The following is an 18,840-nucleotide window of genomic DNA, read 5'->3' on the forward strand; positions in this document are numbered from 1 at the left end:
AGTCACCACTGAAGGTGGAAAGAAGTTTGTAGCAGTTCATAATTGCCAGAACCCATGGAGGTGCCGGAGGTGCCAGGCAGTTGAGCTCACCTGTTTCTACCACACAATTCTCAGTTCCTCCTACTTCCACTGTTGGTATACAAGTGATGATGTTGAGGTGTATGGCATGTTTTCACAGCACCTATCGGTGGACTCAGCCGTGTATGGAACGACATTACTTAGGCCAGTAATAGGCTGCAGCGATCATGTGCCATATACTTCAACATACCCGCTGCAGTCTTGTATACAAATAATGGGAGGAGAACTGAAGTTATGTCGATAAGGACTGCACAGGAGAAAGTTTTTGGGCATGGGGCAAAGTTTACTATAACTGAGAAAACCCCCTTATGCTCCCAAAAAGTTTTAGTTCATGCATTCTGGAAGTGTAAGTCATGTATGAGACTAGAGAACAAAGCTTCAGAAGTTACTTTGCATATCATGCACCAGGCTTTGTTTGTGAAAGCAAAGCAAATGCCCCCTTGCCAGAAGTTCCCTTGCTAGATCATAAAGTAAGTTAATTACCATGCAAAGAGCATTGCAGAAGTTAGGAAACAGCTCATCAATGCTACTACATGCTGTCCTCACAGCTTTCATTTGAGCAGCCGCTTTGTAGCTGTAGGGGCCCGCAGTCCACTTATCCATGCTGAATGCATCAGTTCCATATTGCCAGCCACTGTTCACTCAGACTTGACTCTTCTGTCTGCTGGCAGACGTATGTAAAACATTTTAGCATTACTTTCAGGAATAATTATGCTGGCTCGTAAGGCTTAATTCTCATTTGCATATTTTACACTCTCAGTTCTTTTCATTACCCTTTGGCTGCTCTTATGTTTGTAGAATAAAATAATGGTTATAATGCATTGAAAAAGTGTTTGCTTCCTTTCAAATGCCCCTATTATTGCATATTTGTCCCACTGAACGGTTTCTCGTGCTTAAATACAATTTAATATTAGACAGATGAAATCTGTCAATGACTAAATGAAAATAAAGCTTTTTAAAGGAGACTTAAATCTTTGAAGAAGCCATGATTGTGCAGCAGCGCTTCTCAGTGTGATCTACATCATCATGTTCCATCTGCTCTACTCGGGTATATGGATCCACAGAAAGTATATGGTATCCATACTTCTCACTCTGGAAAAGCCAAGCAGAGGAGATGGCGCAGGGCGCTCTGAGAAGTTCTGCTGCAGAGTCGTAGTTTTACCAAAGGTTTATGCCCCTTTTCATGGTAATTTTTATTGTAGCAAAGAAAACAAAAATATTCCCACTGAAACATAAACATTATAAAAAAAAGACTAAAACTCCCACAAAAAATATACCAAAAACCAATACAAAAAGTAATAGTACCCCACAAAGATGTCCCTGGCTGTTCTAACCTAACAGCTGCCTTAATAAGGGTGATCCCACTGTCTTCTTAGATAACCCTTCACACACCCTACTATTATTGGAGTTTTGATGCTGTCTAGTGTGGGGTCACCCTTCTAAGTGGGATGGTTCTAAACAGAAAAAATAAAGGAGAGAGGGGAAAGGCAATGACCGAAGTCAATTCCCCCGCTGAATAATTTACAACAGACAGGCAGGTACTCTTTTCCGCTTTAGGTAAGGAAAGTCAGGGACATCTTAGGGGGGTAGTATTGCTTTTTCTATGGGGTTTTGGTCTATTTTTATGTGAGAGTTTTAGTTTTTAGTTTTTTTATAAAGGTTATGTTTTTCAGTGGAATATCTTTGTTTTCTTTTCTGTGAGTGAATGGCAGTCAACCCTAGAATTGATGCGTGAAAAACTAAATAAAAAGGGTGAGGATTCAGTGCAGGTGCTATGCATTCACATCACACATTGCACTGGCACAGAAAACTTGTGAAAGGGGTCTTAGACAGAGAGAAGGACTGATCCTTTCCATGCAGAAGTTCAGTGCATTCGGTTCAGACCCTTTTATTTTTTTACATTTTGTTAAGTTGTGGCCATATGCTGAAATAAAAAAAAATCTATTTTTTCCCCATCAATCTGCATTCAATACCCTATAATGAGAAGTTGAAAACAGAGGGGGTCATTTACTATGCTGAAATATGCTTAAATTAGGTGTATTTCAAGCGCAGATAGCATTTTTAATTTGATATGCATTGCCAGGTCTAAAATTGTGGGTGTTGCACGGGCAGAGAAGGGGATGGTCCGGCAGGTCCGGCTCATTTACCATTTTGTACCCCTGTTTTAGGTGTAAAAATAGTTCTAAATGTAAGACCGCTAAGAAGCTGTCTTACATTTAGAACTGGCGTTGGATGTGCCGAAGTTTTGGAGAGGCCTGTGCCTCTTCATAGCTTTGGCAGATCCACCACCAGCTTAGGGCTTTATTAAGACTGGCATCTACAATGCTGGTCTTAATAAATAGGTCTCAGAATGCTTAAAATTGTTGCTAATTTATTCAAAAGGAAAAACTAAAATATTGCATTGGCATACCTGCAAATATTCAGACCCTTTAATTAGTACTTAGTTTAGACATCCTGGCAACGATTAGAACCTCCAATGTTCTTGGGTATGATGCCACAAGGTTTCCACACTTCCACACTTGTTGTCCCTAAGCCACTCCTGCATTGTCTTGGCTGTGTGCTTATGGACATTATCTTGCTGGAAGGTGAAAATTAATCCTAGATGTCTTGTCTCAGCCACTGAAAAACAGCCCCATAGCATTATACTGCTACTACCATGCTTCACTGTAGAAAAGGTATCGGGCAGGTGATAAGCAGTGCCTGGTTTTCTTCAGACATAATTTAGAATTGAAAAAGAAGGCAGGACAGCACGCCTAGTTTGGTGAGCAATGGGTGCACGTCTCCGGGGGTGTGGTAAGTTCCCCTACAGAGATCAGATGATCAGCAAAAATAGGAAAATCGGATGGAGACAGCATGTCCTCAAATGAAGATTTATTCCAGATGCAAACTTTTGGCTAGTAAACCTAGCATAGATTAGAATTGATGCCAAACAAGTTCAATCTTGGTTTCATCCAACCAGAATATCTTGTTTTTCACAGTATGATAATCCTTTAGGTGCTTTTTATCGAACTCCAGAGGCATCTTTCTGGCTACTCTGCCATAAAGCCCAGATAGGTAGAGTGCTGCAGTGATGGTTGACTTTCTGGAAATTTCTTCCAACTGCATACAGGATGTAAAGAGTTTAGCCAGAGTGAATTGGTCAGGCTCTCTTACCAAGGCCCTTCACCACTGATTGCTTAGTTTACGGAGGCAGCCAGCTCTAGGAAGACTCCAAATTCCTTCCATTTAGGAATTACAAAGGCCACCATGCTCTTGGGAAATGTTTTGTACCCTTCTCTAGATCTGTCTCTCAACACATTCCTGACTCTGAGCTCTACAGGCAGTTATTTCCTACTCATGGTTTGGTTCTTGCTTTGATATGCATTGCCAGCTGTGAAACATTATATAGACAGAGGTGTGTCTTTCCAAATCATGTCCAATCTACTAAATTTACCACAATTGATTGGACTCCCATCAAGGTGTAGAAATATCTCAAAAATTAGCAAGAGAAATGTGAGGCCCCCACATCTAAATTTTAAGTGTCAAAAATTTAGTTTTTTTTCCTTTTTACTAAATGTTATAAAATAAAATTTCTAAAATTCTGTTTTCACTTTCTTGTTGCGGGATATTTAATGCAGATTGATGTGGGAAAACTTTAATTTATTTTTTAGCACAAGGCAACAAAATAACAAAATGTGAAAAAAGTGAAAGGGTCTGAAGACTTTCCCAATGCACTGTAACTGGCCAGTTGATCCTGCAGGAAAGGCATACAAACAACCATTACCTGTGTTCAACCATAGTTGCTAAAGGGTTTGTACAATTGTACAACTTCTATTCCAAATCAGTTGGGACGCTGTGTAAAATGTAAATAAATGAAAATAAAAGCAGAATCCAGCGATTTGCAAATTTCATAGACCCATATTTTATTCATAATATATCATACAACACATATCAGATATTGAAAGTGAGAAATTCTACATGAAAAAGGGAGGAGACAAATTGCTGGAGTTTTGGGAGAGGAAAATTATACTATTTTTGTCGGATGTAAGATTCTAGCTGCTTAACAGTCCTAGGTCTTCTTTGCTAGACTTTCTGTTTTGTGATGTGCCACATGTTTTTAGCGAAAGGTCTGCACTGCAGGCAGGCCAGTACATCAGAAGTCATGGATGCAGTATGTGGTTTAACATTGTCTTACTAAAATATGCAAGGCCGTCCCTGAAAGAGATGTCTTGAAGGAAGTATATGTTGTTCTAAAATCTTTATATACTGTTCAGCATTGAGCAATTCCAGGTGTATTAGCTGCCCACACCATAGGCAGTAATGTACCCCTATACCATCATAGATGCAGGCTTTTGAACTGTGTGCTGATGACAAGCTTGATGGTTCCTCTACTCTTGAGTCTGCAGAACACAGTGTCTATGGTTTCCAAAAAGTATTTTAAATTTTACCACAGAAGTTTTTCATTTTGCCTCAGTCCATTTTACAATGAGCTTTGGCAAAGAGAAGCAGGGGCATACATAGAAATCACTGGGCCCCTTAACAAGAATCTAAATTAGGCCCCCATGCCCCATTTATAGCACATCCCAATACCCATTCCGAGCCTCTCCATTTGCTCCTTGATCTGTGCTTGCTAATGCATGTTATTTTGTATGCCATCAGAGCCAGACTCAGATTACAAAACAGCACTGGTAACAGATCTAGAGTGTACAGGTATATAGTATATACAGCAGTGTATTGACATGTGAGGTACAAGGTATAAATTATAGTATACATTATCAGTCCACTGCTGTATATATTTTATGTCTGTACCCACTGCATCTAGTATACCCCATACCTCACATATCAGTATACTGCTGGGTATACTATATACCTGTGTCCACTGCACCTATTATAGCTAGTACCTCACATATCAGTCCACTGCTGTATATACTATATTTCTGTACCCACTGCATTTATTATAAGTATCAGTAGTATTTGTACAGACTGCATCTATTCTACCTCATACCTGACATTGTACACTGCTGTATATATATATTGTAAGAAGGTACAAGGAATCATCGTGGATGATAGGTACGTGTCACCTGGCCTCGGTGGAGTAAGAGCGTGTTTTTATGTGTCAGCAGCAGTTGCTGTTTGACACCTTGGTACTTAGCATGGCTGTAATAGCTGATCCGGGACGGCTCATACTGGGAGTAGTCAAAGTGCTGGGTGAGTGACTACTCCCCACGTTCCAGGCCGGGTTTTGCCAGGCATAAAAACCAGCCAGCACTGCCAGGTGGAGAGGATTACCTCCGTCTGACAGTGGAGCTCAGGAGGTCTGTGTGCTGGGATCTGGGGCCTGTGCTGGGCTGGAGAGCGGAGACCCGTATGTCAGGGGAACAGGCCTTCTAAAGCCTGTATTTTAACTTTCTGAGGCAGAACTGCCAGCAAGTTAACTTTGTTTTATTAACTTGCCATTGGGTGTGAAGTAACACCAACACTGCAAAAGTGATGTTTTGTTTTTGGCATCATGTGTGAATAAACACTGAAGTTTAAATTTTGCCTCTGTACTGCTCCCACTTATCCTAACTACCAGAGCGAATCCCCACAATATATATTGTGACACAGTGAGAGGTTTGGTCTGGGAAAACAGGTATTTTCCTCCCAGCATGTGCTGCTGGGCTGATTTCCAGCCAGGTGAGGTCAAATACCGGACCGGATTTTAAGTGCCAGTCCGGGTTTTGGCAGCACCTGGCTGTTCTTAAATAGGCAGCTGGGCTCAGAAGCCATGTGTGTGTACTGGGATCTGAGGCTTGTGCCGTGCTGGAGGGCTGAGACCCAACTGTAGGGGAAACGGGCCCCCTAAAAGCCTGCTATGGACTGCTGGAGGCAGAACTGCCAACAAGGTGATTTTTGCTATGTGGACTTTCCATTTAGTGTGAACTAACACCAAGACTGCAAAGTGACATTTTGTTTTTGCTTTATGTGTGAATAAACATGAAAGTTTGATTTAAGAACTGGTAATTTGCCTCTGTACTGCGTCCGCACACCCTGTCTACCAGAGCGAATCCCCACAATATATATATATGTACACTGCATATATCATAAACAAGAATACATATAATAAATGCTGTGGATATAGGTATATAGTAAATACAAGAGTGCACGAGGTGTAATTTATACCTCTTACCTCACATACTGTATCAGTACACTGCTGTATATATTGCATCTATAATACTGTGTAATATATGCGGTGTGTGTCAGTATATACAGTATATATATATATATATATATATATATATATACAGTTGCAAGAAAAAGTATGTGAACCCTTTGGAAAGATATGGATTTCTGCACAAATTGGTCATAAAATGTGATCTGATCTTCATCTAAGTCACAACATTAGACAATCACAGTCTGCTTAAACTAATAACACACAAAGAATTAAATGTTACCATGTTTTTATTGAACACACCATGTAAACATTCGCAGTGTAGGTGGAAAAAGTATGTGAACCCCTAGACTAATGACATCTTAAAGAGCTAATTGGAGTGAGGTGTCAGCCAGCTGGAATCCAATCAATGAGATAAGATTGGAGGTGTTTGTTACAGCTGTCCTTCTCTATAAAAAACACACACCAGTTCTGGGTTTGCTTTTTACAAGAAGCATTGCCTGATGTGAATGATGCCTCGCATAAAAGAGCTCTCAGAAGACCTATAATTAAGAATTTTGGAGATAAAAATATCTCCAAAAGCCTTGCTGTTCATCAGTCCACGGTAAGACAAATTGTCTATAAATGGAGACAGTTCAGCACTGCTGCTACTCTCCCTAGGAGTGGCCGTCCTGTAAAGATGACTGCAAGAGCACAGCGCAGACTGCTCGATGAAATGAAGAAGAATCTTAGAGTGTCAGCTAAAGACTTACAAAAGTCTCTGGCATATGCTAACATCCCTGTTAGTGAATCTACAATACGTAAAACATTGCTGCACGTTTACAGTTTGCACAAGAGCACCTGGATGTTCCACAGCAGTACTGGAAAAATATTCTGTGGACAGATGAAACCAAAGTTGAGTTGTTTAGAAGAAACACACAACACAACACACAACACTATGTGTGGAGAAAAAGAGGCACAGCACACCAACATCAAAACCTCATCCCAACTGTGAAGTATGGTGGTGGGGGCATCATGGTTTGGGGCTGCTTTGCTGCGTCAGGGCCTGGACGGATTGCTATCATCGAAGGAAAAATTAATTTCCAAGTTTATAAAGACATTTTGCAGAGAAAAGTGGATTACCTCCTCAGGTTGTGCACTTCTAATCTTTGCTGTTAGGGGTTGAAGGACCTGTGATGATGTGATCACAGGCCCCGGCAGATACACCTTTCAAACCTGGTGTCACGGACGTTCCCGAGACAGGTGGTAGGAGATCGGTGAGACTGGCAACACATGGTTTGATCTGTAGGGGTTAATCTTCTAGCTAGTGGGGATTATGGTGTGTCCTGGGTGTGGCCGCAAGCTTGTTATATACCTGTGGCTTGCAGGCTGGGGGCAGTTGTACTACAGCCTTATTTGGTGATTGAGCTCTACTCCTTGCCTGGGTGATTCTGCCCAGTCCTTGAGGGCCACCTTATTGGACATAAATTGTCTTTCCTTATGTATGCTCCTGATTCCCTACCTCACTTGTTTTTTGTTAGGTGTGGGTTTATGTTCAGGGTGTGTTGTACGTCTTCATGGTTGTTACATGTCTGGGCTGTTGTTGGTGTTTGTCCCTACATGTATGTTTGACTTTTGCCCTGTATGTTGATGCCTGTTTGCAGCGCTGCTTGGGGCTGCCATGCATTGTGTGAGTATGGGGGGCTCTGGCAGAGTTGGTATGCTGGATTCCTGTGTGGGTTGTTTGTACTGTGACCTGCTGTGTGTTCGGGCTCCTGTACTGATGCACGGGTTCCAGTTGTGGAGGCTTCGGCAGGTGAGTGAGTTGTCATGTTGTTCTTACCTGACGATGTTGGGCCTTTAGAGACTCCTGTTCCTCCGTGTTGTGGATGAACAGGTCGTCTCTCCCCTGCTCCTAAGTAAGGGATTTCCAGGGTAACTCAGGATATTAGGTATACAGCGTATGAGCAGTCCCACCATCAGGGTCCGCTCATACGTTTAGGAGTTAGGGAGAGGATTAGGGACGCAATAGGAGGTGACCTGCTCCCTGATCCCGGTGTCCTGGCCTAGTTGCTACCATTATCCTTCCTTATTTATTGTTCCACAATGCTATGCGGTTTATAGCTCCAGTTTTAGTTGTGGATAGCTGGTGTGTGGGTTTCGGCAAAGTTCCTGGTGCTTCCATAGCCCCTTTAAAGTTAAGACTTTCCTTTCCCTTTTTTGTATTTTGTTTGGGTTCTGTGTGTTGCATTTCCCTATTTTTTGTATTAGGTCTGAAAGAGACTCCTGTTCATCCTTCCTTTTGGAGGAACAGGTAGTCACATCCCTGCCATTAGTATCAGGGTCCTATAGGGCTAGATAGGACTCTAGGTATTCTGAACTACTGTGTAATCCAAAAAACAGGGGCACATCAAGATTGAAATGAGAGTGCCGGCACACGGTATGAAACATACACTATGATCCAAAAAAGAAAAAGAATACCGAGATAAGAGCCGCACATCTAAAAAATGTATTCAACAAAAATGGCTTAAAATCATTGTATACAATAAATCAAGGCTATGTGAACCAAATGCGTACCACACGCCACCCTGGCTCACCACAAGACCATAAACATTCTCCCACATGAGTAAATTTCAATTTAAAGTGCATGAGATCCATCAACATGAATGATATAAATAAAATACTTATCATTGAGGTAGGATAGTGGGAGTATGCATGGTGGTCAGGGAAAGAAAAGCCCATTGCGTATAGCCAGGCTCTGCTGGCTTCCTCAGGGGTGACACCTGGGAAGGAACTACTGTACACCATTCTTGGTGCAGTTTCTTTGCTAGATTGTGCAGGACCTGTGATGCTGAATATGATGTCATCACAGGTCCTGGCAGATGCAATGTTCTAACTTGGGAACTACACTATTTTCTGTGCAGTTCCCTTGCTAGATGTACAGGACCTGTGATGACATCATCAAAGGACCGTTAGCTTTCTCCACTGACGATAGAAATTTTAGACTGTAGATGGCTGGGAGCCAGTATTAAAGGTAATTAGGGGGCGGGGCCTATCCTCCACTGTGGGCCCCCTTCCCCACGGGCCCCATAGCAGCTGCAGTTTTTGGATTGTGTTGACAAATTACTTATTTGCACGATACAGCTTTAAAAAAGGACCTTTCACCTGGATATCCTTAATCTAATTATTATCCTACGGCCCCCACTGATGTCTTTTTTTCTAAAGAGCCCCTCGTTTGTCCGCTGTGGTCCCCGAATCTTTTGCTGCCTCATATGCAAATGAGGTGACTCGGTTATATTAGGCGTGGACTTCTATTTCTCCTGGGCGCAGTTATCTTCTCCCTGGCTGCGAGTGCATCCAATCAGATTGCCCGGCTCTTAGACAGGGAGAAGGAGCTCAAGTTCTTGCGGGGGAAGGAGCTGCAACGAGAACATGATTCCACAATTTTTAGACACAGTTTTTTTTGCCGATTGGTGAACCTCTGCTCATCTTTGCTTCTGAGAGACAATGCCTCTCTAATACGCTTTTTTTTATGCCCAGTCATGCGACTTAGTTTCAAATTGCTCCTCTGTTTTTTATTAGTGCCACTTACTTTTCCAGCTTTTTGTAGCCCTTGTCCCATTTTTTTTTTTGTAATGTGTTGCTGCTACCAAGTTCTAAATTAGGTAATTTTTTCATGAAATGGTAAAATGTCTAATTTTTAACATCTGATATGTGTTCTATTATCTACTGTGAATAAAATATGGGTCTATGTAATTTGAAAATCATTGCATTCTGATTTAATTTATATTTATTTACATTTTACATAATGTCCCAACATTTTTGGAATTAGGGTTTTATTTCTAATATACCAGAAATGAACTGTGACAATCAACACCTCCTGTGACAATCTCCCCCTTCATAACAATTTTCCACATAATCACAAGTGAATAATACAAACCTTTCTAACTTGCCCTTGAGTGCTAGATACTAGTAGATTGGATTTTCATGTGAAGCAATTATGAATTCGAGAAATATGTTCCATGTAAAAGGGTGGATCATTCCTTTGAAAATAAGAGTGTTGTAAAAATATTCATTAAAGAGGTTGACTGGGCTTTTACTATTGATGCGCTATCTTCAGGATAGGTCATCAATATCAGATCGACAGGGGTTCGACACTCGACACGCCCGCTGATCAGATGTGCACACGTGCCGTCTCCCTTCTCTCTTCCTGTCTGCTGACCCCCGCCGATCTGATATTGATGACCTATCCTGAGGATAGGTCATCAATAGTAAAAGCCCGTAGAACCCTTTTAAGGAAGACATTATCTACAATTTTATAGACTGCAGGTGTTGTAGCCTGTAGGTGTCCTTGGTTTCTGATGCATTTGCTGATGAAGGTTGTTCCAATATTTTGGCAGTTATTACATGTTCTATTGAAATAGCAACAATGTATGACACTTCGTTTTACTGTCATTTATGATTGCATTCATGTAATCCTCTCTTACAAGGAGGAGAATTATTCTAGTTAACATGGTCAGCAGCCAGTGTTGCTCAAGAATGGAAGGGTTGTACTGGAACTTTCTGGTCAGTCTTGTCTTGGTCACTTATGGAAATACAACCTAATACTGCACGATAATGTTGAGTTTTGCAAGGCCAGAACAAAGCAACTGAGCAGAGAGTACAGATTGAGACTGCTCTGATTTATAACCAAAGTGAGCATACTGTATATTGCATAGTTGAAAATGACCATCAAGTCCAACCGTTTAATACTTAAACTCAAGTTGATCCAGAGGAAGGCAAAAACCAATTGATGGCAGAGAACCAATTTGCCATAAAGTGAAAGTGTAGTATTGGCATGTGAAAATTGTGCTGCCATTCTGGTTCTCTACCCTTATGAAAAAATATTTGTCTTTATATGACTATAGTATTTATATTTTGGATATATAGAACTGATTATTATTGATATAATAATCAAGAACACTTGATAATCCAGCACCCATCAGATTCTGCTAAAGCCAGATAACAAGAGTTTTTCGAGAATTTTACTGCAGATTACATATTTAACTTTTTTATGTTACACATTGTCCCATGTTGACTAATCCTGTCTAATGTGGAGATAGTCTGAAAATGCTGAATGATAAATCTAGTGTATCGTTAGACGGTATAGTCTAGTTTATACCGCCTATTTGTTGGCTTGGCTTATGCCAAAACTATGTCTACATACCCTTAAAATATGTTCCAACATTCCAAAATTCTGTCTCAGAGCCAAAATGTATCCCAATACGCATTGCTTCCAGGAGGGAATAGGAGTCCATATTAAGTCCCCAAAACAGCTCCCATATAAACTCAGGGTAAACAGGTTGGCACACGTTGCAGCATAATTTGTAGCTTCCTTGGTAGCTAGCAACTTGCTTTTAGTTGGGCACAATGAAGTAGAGGTGTAGGTCAGCAAAGCTTACTAACACTTACATTATACATGTGGGGTAACTCAGGGGTTTGCTGCTATAGAGGATAAACTATATTGTTTTACATTTTATATCCTAAAGGCTGTATATGGGGGGAGAGTTAATTTGTTGGCCTTAGCGACAGTTGCTGGTCCAACCCCTTTAGCTAGGAGCTTCTGTGTAGTGTGTAGCAGGTATCTGTGAGGAGAAGCAGAAGACAGGGATACTCCTGCACTGTCAGCCAAAAGCAAGCCATTATAAAAAGTGGTAGCCTCTGAGCAAAAGAAATGTTGTGGAATACTGTGGAATCTGGTCGGACAGACTGCATACATGTAGCACCAGTTGCCAACACTCTCACAGTTCCTTCCCATGTTCTGACCTACAATAGAATTCAGCTCTTCACAGGGCTAAACCATTTACATGTACTGCTGTCCAACAAGGCTCCCTGAACTCCCCGAAGGCAGATAGGAAATCCCCTGTTATAAACTAGCCACTAGCCCACATGAGTAGTTCGGCAGCCGAATTTCTATGCCCCTCACAATTCAAGGGGCAACACTGTGTGCTTTCCCACCAATTATGGTGTTTGGAGCCGTTATACTACCCCAACAGCCATATTGGAAAGGGCAAGACCAATTTGAAGTGTTTACCAATTAAGAACTACAATGCTAACTACTGTACACAATGGAACATTTTTATTTTTAAAGGAACAGTGCAGACAAAATTATCCAAAGTAACAACTAGTCTGCACTCTGGCCAATAAGGGAAAAAAAGCATCAGCACTGTTCACACTGGCATGACATTGGCATATTATGGTATAAAAAAGTAATAAAACTGGAACATTTCCAATAACACTCAGGGGGTCCCCTCCACAACTTACAGGTTTTACAAGATGTAACATGTAACTTGTAGGTTTTGTTGACTTTTTAAATGTGATCTATATTTAGTTAAATACATTTAATTTGTACCACATGTACAGTACATAAAAAGTTAAAAGCCCAACATACATGCTATATCTTCAGGTGTCACTTACTGGAAGATTGCTTGACAATAACTTAGAAAAAATGATGTGAAAACCAAACAAAAAGAAAAAAAAAATATTATTATTGGTTTTCTTCCACTAGATCAGCCATACATATAAAAAAAAAGGTATTTTACAGCCTGAACAAATTCAGCACTACTGCATCTGTCTTAAAGAGGACCTGTAGCATCTCCTGACATGTTAGCTTTAGCAACTACTTGCATCCCCTTGTGATAAGAATTCTGGAGCATTTATTATTATTACTTTGTGTCCATCCTTTATTATTCCTGCTAAAAGTTATGAATGAATGACTAGCTGTTAGCACTGAAGGTCAAGATGTTACCATTGGTGGGTGTGTCACTATGCAGTCTGACATTATCCAATCAGTAATGCCAGTGTCAGATTTCACAGGGACACACCCCAACTGGTAACACCCACCTGGACCTGTATTGCAAACTGCTAATAATTCATGCATTACTTATAGCAGGAATAATGAAAAAAATTACACAACAAAGAGTTAAATGAATAGATTATCTAGAATTATTACATGAGGAATGCAAGTAGTTACTAAAGCAGACATGTCAGGAGAGGTAACAGGTCAGTTTTAACAGCTATAAATTATAAGAGAAATAATAAGAAAATGGCCATCACATGAATGACTTCCAACTGAAAGAGTGCCCAAGAAGACCATCTATATAGGAAAAGCAATTGTTTGTAGTGGGGAGTAGAGAGTAATGTGTAAACGTGAATTAATAAAGACTCAAGTGAGTGCTGTAGCAACACATAGTGATGTTATACTATATATATTTTAATTGTTTTCATTTTATTTCAGAAAATTCATTGCCAAAGCCTAAAGTATCAGAGGAAAGTGTTATCTCACCATTCAATGCAAATCAAAATTATTCAGGGCTTGTCACAGGAAATGGGCTCACAGAATTTCCAGCAGGGTCAAGGGATCATGGAAATCATGGAAATATGCCAATTGTGGTACCTTTAATCCCCCCTCCTTTCATGAAACCACCAGCAGGTATGCAGAGACTTTATATGTGTACTATTTGTGTTCATAAAGTATGATGGCTGATGTCCCTGTAATGACAATACATGCTATAAATGCAGTATATAAGTTCTTTACCAGTAAGTCAGACACAGAACAACAGAAAATATAAAAATTGAAAAAATTCATTTTAACCATTACCAATGATTACCTTCCACTGGATAGGTTATACGTATCTGATGGTTAGGGCCCCCATCTTTGGGACCCTCACAGATCACTAGAACAGAATTGAGCATTGTATTTAGCTGTTTCCATCAGTCCCATGGACTATGGGGTTATTGGCTCATCTTCAAACCTAACACTTTTGTTCAGAAATGCTGTCCCAATTTTCTTTTTTACAACTTTTTACAAAAAGTTCCAGTCATAAATCTGGAGTGAAACTAATTAACATAGCTAACCACACCCACTTCTCCCCCATTCTTCAAAACTGGAGGGTGCTGTGTAAAAGTCACAAAAATGTTGCACAACCTCAAAAAGTCACAAAAGCCCTATTATGTGACTTTTTGAAGACAAAATTCTGGAGTGCAGGGATGATAAATAACCCCCCTTGAATAGTGCGCATTCTTAACTGTCACTGTCTTGCAGCGAGTAGGAATCGGGGACTCTGGATCCCCATTCTATTGATTCTGGGGGTCCCAGCCATTGGGTCCCTAGCAATCAGACATTAATCTCCTATCCTGTAGATGGGTAATAAATGTAAATTTTTGGAAAGCTACTTAAAATAAAGATGCAAGTGGGTAAAATAGCTATGACATATTTTTTATACCTAAATGTCAGCAAAGGAATTAGTGTAGAGATAGGCAAATATTATTAAAGCCAAATGTGAAAAACTAATGAAATATTATATATATAAAAGTAAAGGGGGATGGTAACTGCAGATGAGGAAAAGGCAGAGTTACTAAATGTTTTTATTTTAGCTCTATATATACAAAAAACTGTAGATATGGTCCAGGCTAAGTTAAATAAGGTAAATGTGAACAAAGCTCCGGGTCCAGATGGGTTACACCCAAGAGTTCTTCAAGAGCTCAGTCCAGTTATTGCTGTGCCCCTGTTCATAATTTTAGAGATTTTCTAGGTACTGGTACAGTGCCAAGAGATTGGTGCAAGGCAAATGTGGTGCCCATATTCAAAAATGTCTCTAGGTCCTTCACTGGTAACTATAGACCAGTAAGCTTAAAGGGACTCTGTCACCAGTTTCTAACCCCCACTTTTAAAAATATTGTTCTGTCCATGGAGCCCTTGTGATTACTATGGTGTTGTTATAAGCTAAATCTGCTTGCTCGTTTTGTTAAAAAAACGTTTTATCTAACCTGTCAGTCATATTCTTAAGGTGCCCAGGGCGTTGCTCACGGCCTGAAGATGCCGCCCGCCGCCGCCGTTGGTGCCCAGCTCCTCCTCTGCTCTCGTCAGCGCCGCCTGAAAATACTCAGATACGCCTCCGGCTCTCCCTCACTCCCCCCTCCTTCTTTTCTAAGATCCCACGCGTGCGGCAGTGTTCGTCTTATCAGGAGGTTGAGCGAAGTGCGCGCACATGCGCACTTCGCTCAATGAGGCTGAACCGAAAAGTCAGCACGGGCGCATCAGGCACAGGCCTGTGCGCACACGCGGGATCTTAGAAAAGAAGGAGGGGGGAGTGAGGGAGAGCCGGAGGTGTATCTGAGTATTTTCAGGCGGCGCTGACGAGAGCAGAGGAGGAGCTGGGCACCAACGGCGGCGGGCGGCATCTTCAGGCCATGAGCAACGCCCTGGGCACCTTAAGAATATGACTGACAGGTTAGATAAAACGTTTTTTTAACAAAACGAGCCAGCAGATTTAGCTTATAACAACACCATAGTAATCACAAGGGCTCCATGGACAGAACAATATTTTTAAAAGTGGGGGTTAGAAACTGGTGACAGAGTCCCTTTAACTTCTGTTGGGGGAAAATGTTCGAAGGACTCATAAGGGACTAAATACAGGAATGTGTGACTCTTAATAATATCCCAAGTGATAACCAGCATGGGTTTACCAAGGACAAAAGTTGTCAGACTAACCTGATTTGTTTTTAGGAGGAGGTGAGTAGAAGCCTGGACAGAGGGGTGGCTGTGGATGTAGTGTTATTGGATTTTGCTAAGTCATACTGTCCCTCATAGGGGTGTAATAGGTAAAAAAAGGTCTATAGGCTTTTAAAATATAGAGGGTCATTTATTATTATATTATTATGCCTATATTTGGTGTATTTCTGCTGGAGATTGCGGCACAAAGGTCCTGTGCACCACAATCTGTGACTTTTCCCCGCCCACGCAAGGTCCAAAAAAGTGGGAGTTTTGTGGGCTGGAAAGGGGACGGGTTGGCAGGCCCATCTCATTTACCATTTGTATGCCTGTTTTAGGTGGAGAAAATGGTCTAAATGTAAGACAGCTAGGAAGCTGCCTTACATTTATAAGTGGCGGTGGATCCGCCGAAGGAAGTCATGTAGAGGCTGGGGCCTCTACATAACTTTGATGGATCCACCACCATTTCAGGGCCTTATTAAGACCATTATCTAAAACGCTGGTGTTAATAAATGTGCCCCATAGTTTATAATTGGATATAAAACTGGCTTAAGGACCATGTCCAGAGAGTTGTGGTCAATCATTCCTAATCTGAATGATCTATAAGTGGTGTACCCCAAGGTTCAGTGCTGGGTCCCCTATTTTATTTATTTATTTATTAATTAATGTTATTGAGGATGGAATTAATAGCACGGTTTCTATTTTTGCAGATGACACCAAGCTACTGTATGTAGTACAATGCAGTCTATGAAAGATGTCCAAAAACTACACTCTGAGTGTTTGGGCATCAACTTGGCAAATGAGGTTCAATGTGGATAAATGTAAAGTTATGCATCTAGGTAGTAATAATCTACATTCGTCATATGTCCTAGGGGAGGTAACACTCGGGGAGTCACTTGTAGAGAAGGATTTTGGTATTAGATCATAGATTAAGTAACAGCATACAGGGTCAATTAGCTACTTCTTAGGCTACCATGATATTGTCATGCTACCACTTTACCAAGCTTTTGTGCGGCCTCATCTGGAATATACAGTTCAGTTCTGGGCACCAGTCCATAGAAAGGATGCACTGGAGCTGGAAAAGTACAAAGAGGAGCGACTAAACTGATAAGGGGCATGGAGGGTCTTAGTTATGAGGAAAGCTTAAGAGAATTAAGTTTATTTAGTCCTGAGAAGAGACGTCTAAGGAGGGACATGATTAACATATACAAATATATAAATGGGCCATACAAAAAAGTATGCTGAAAAGCTGTTCCATGTAAATTCCCCTCAAAAGACAAGAGGGCACTGTCTCCATCTGCAGAAGAAAAAGTTCAGTCTCCGAGGCGTCAAAGCTTCTTTACTGTTAGAACTGTAAATCTGTGGTATAATCTACCTAAGAATGTGGTCACAACAGGTACAGTGGGCAGTTTCAAAAAGAGTTTAAATGCTTAGAAATCAAGGTCTCACTCCTCTTTTTCTAAAATTAGCGTCCCCACCTATCCCTTTGTTCAACTTGATGGACTTGTCTTTTTTCAACTGTATTAACTATGTACATTTTTGCTTACAGTGAAGTTCAGTTTTGAATTCATATATACTTGTGCTTACTGCAGGGCCCAATATCATTTATACTGTCCACAACAGAATTGCCATTCACTGTCTTTTTCTATGGACTGTTCGTCTTCAGCTCTAGGGATGTTGAAGATTAATTTCTGTTTGTGTGGTCAATTTCTGTTTGTGTGGTCAGTGTGCGCTCTCTCCCGATGCTCTCCTTTCTGCAATTCCAGTAGATTAATATAAAGAATGCATAGTGTCTGTGTCAGCAGAAACTGAAATTTCACAGGCACTGTGCACTCAGAGCTAGGCAGGAAGGAGAGCAACAGAAGCTCCACCCCTGGAGCTGAAGACGATCAGCTTATAGAAACGGAAAGTGGATGGCGATTCTGGTGGAGACAGCATGATAGCAGACAGGTAAGTTTGGGTGAATATTTGAGCAGTAAATCCCGAAAAGGAAATTTAATCTATTACATAAGTTTACTTATGGGGCAGCACTATATAAAAGTGGAAAAAAGTGCAGTTACTCTCTAAACAAATTAAGGAAAATGTGAGTAAAATTATTTTATTTATAAATATTGGCTCGGCTAAAAGTATGCTACTGTCCATTACTTGCAATGCATGTATAAGTATTGCTTAGGATACGATTGCAAATAAAATCTTAAAAGCCAGCAATTTTCTTACTTCTGTACAAATAATATTTTAGCTGCAGTAATCTCATTATTATGTTGGCCAGAATTGCAATAACAGATAACTCTATGTATAGATAACACTGGATCGATCATTCACAATAGGTGATATCACAGCTTATCTGCTCCCTCCTGACCTCCATAGACCAGTCTATTGTGTCTATGGCCGATGCTGGCTGCTTTTTATAAATACAAGATGTCTGTCTCTATAATCATCTTCAGAAAATAGAATAAAAATATCTACAATCAGAAAATAAAAACGTTAACATTTTCTTTTAGCTAAGTCTTTCTCTGTAAACGTAAGCTTGCATCATTAGAAAGCCATACATGTAAATATATGCACTATCTATTTAAATATATTTTGTTATTTATTACAAGAAATGACTTGGTCTTTCTCACATGTTTTCAGTAGCTAGTCTACACCCCACATTACAAAGTTTATCCAAATGTAGCTTTTAAAGCATGATAAGGTATCCATTGCATGTTATCATGTTATGTATTTCCTCTTAGTTGGGCTTCTTGCCAAGGTTTATAAAATGGTTTTCTTTTACACTGTTAGATGAGCGGGCACTTTATGGTGATTGGATCCTCTTTTCCTGTCCACCAATATCTTTTTTCTTCTCTCACGACCTTCTATCTCTTACCGGTGACACCCCTTTCTCATGTCGTCTTATTCACACAGTCACAAAGTTACTATTCAATCTTCTGATATATTCAGTTTCTTCACATGTTCAACCTTGCTCACATATCTCACTTATGTAGCTAAATTCTCACACTCAAGCCTTGCTTATCAGGCCGTATAAATTTAGTATTTCTTGAAGGACATGGATCATTATTATTTTACATTCAGAAACGGTTCACACTTGTAATGAGCGACTTTTTTTTACATTAAACCTTTT

General features: G+C 40.4%; 1 protein-coding gene across 2 annotated transcripts in view; it reads left to right on the forward strand.

The window, feature by feature from the left end:
- The window catches only part of LOC122936090 (sine oculis binding protein homolog), a 203,746-nt gene that overhangs the window by 60,247 nt on the left and 124,659 nt on the right, over nt 1–18,840 (forward strand). For both annotated transcript variants that reach the window (XM_044292103.1, XM_044292104.1), the window contains one exon: nt 13,464–13,658. In XM_044292103.1, the coding sequence (XP_044148038.1) occupies nt 13,464–13,658 (195 nt within the window). The remainder of the gene's footprint in view (nt 1–13,463; nt 13,659–18,840) is intronic.

This window comes from Bufo gargarizans, chromosome 4, assembly GCF_014858855.1.
Source record: "Bufo gargarizans isolate SCDJY-AF-19 chromosome 4, ASM1485885v1, whole genome shotgun sequence".
NCBI classification, from domain to species: domain Eukaryota; kingdom Metazoa; phylum Chordata; class Amphibia; order Anura; family Bufonidae; genus Bufo; species Bufo gargarizans.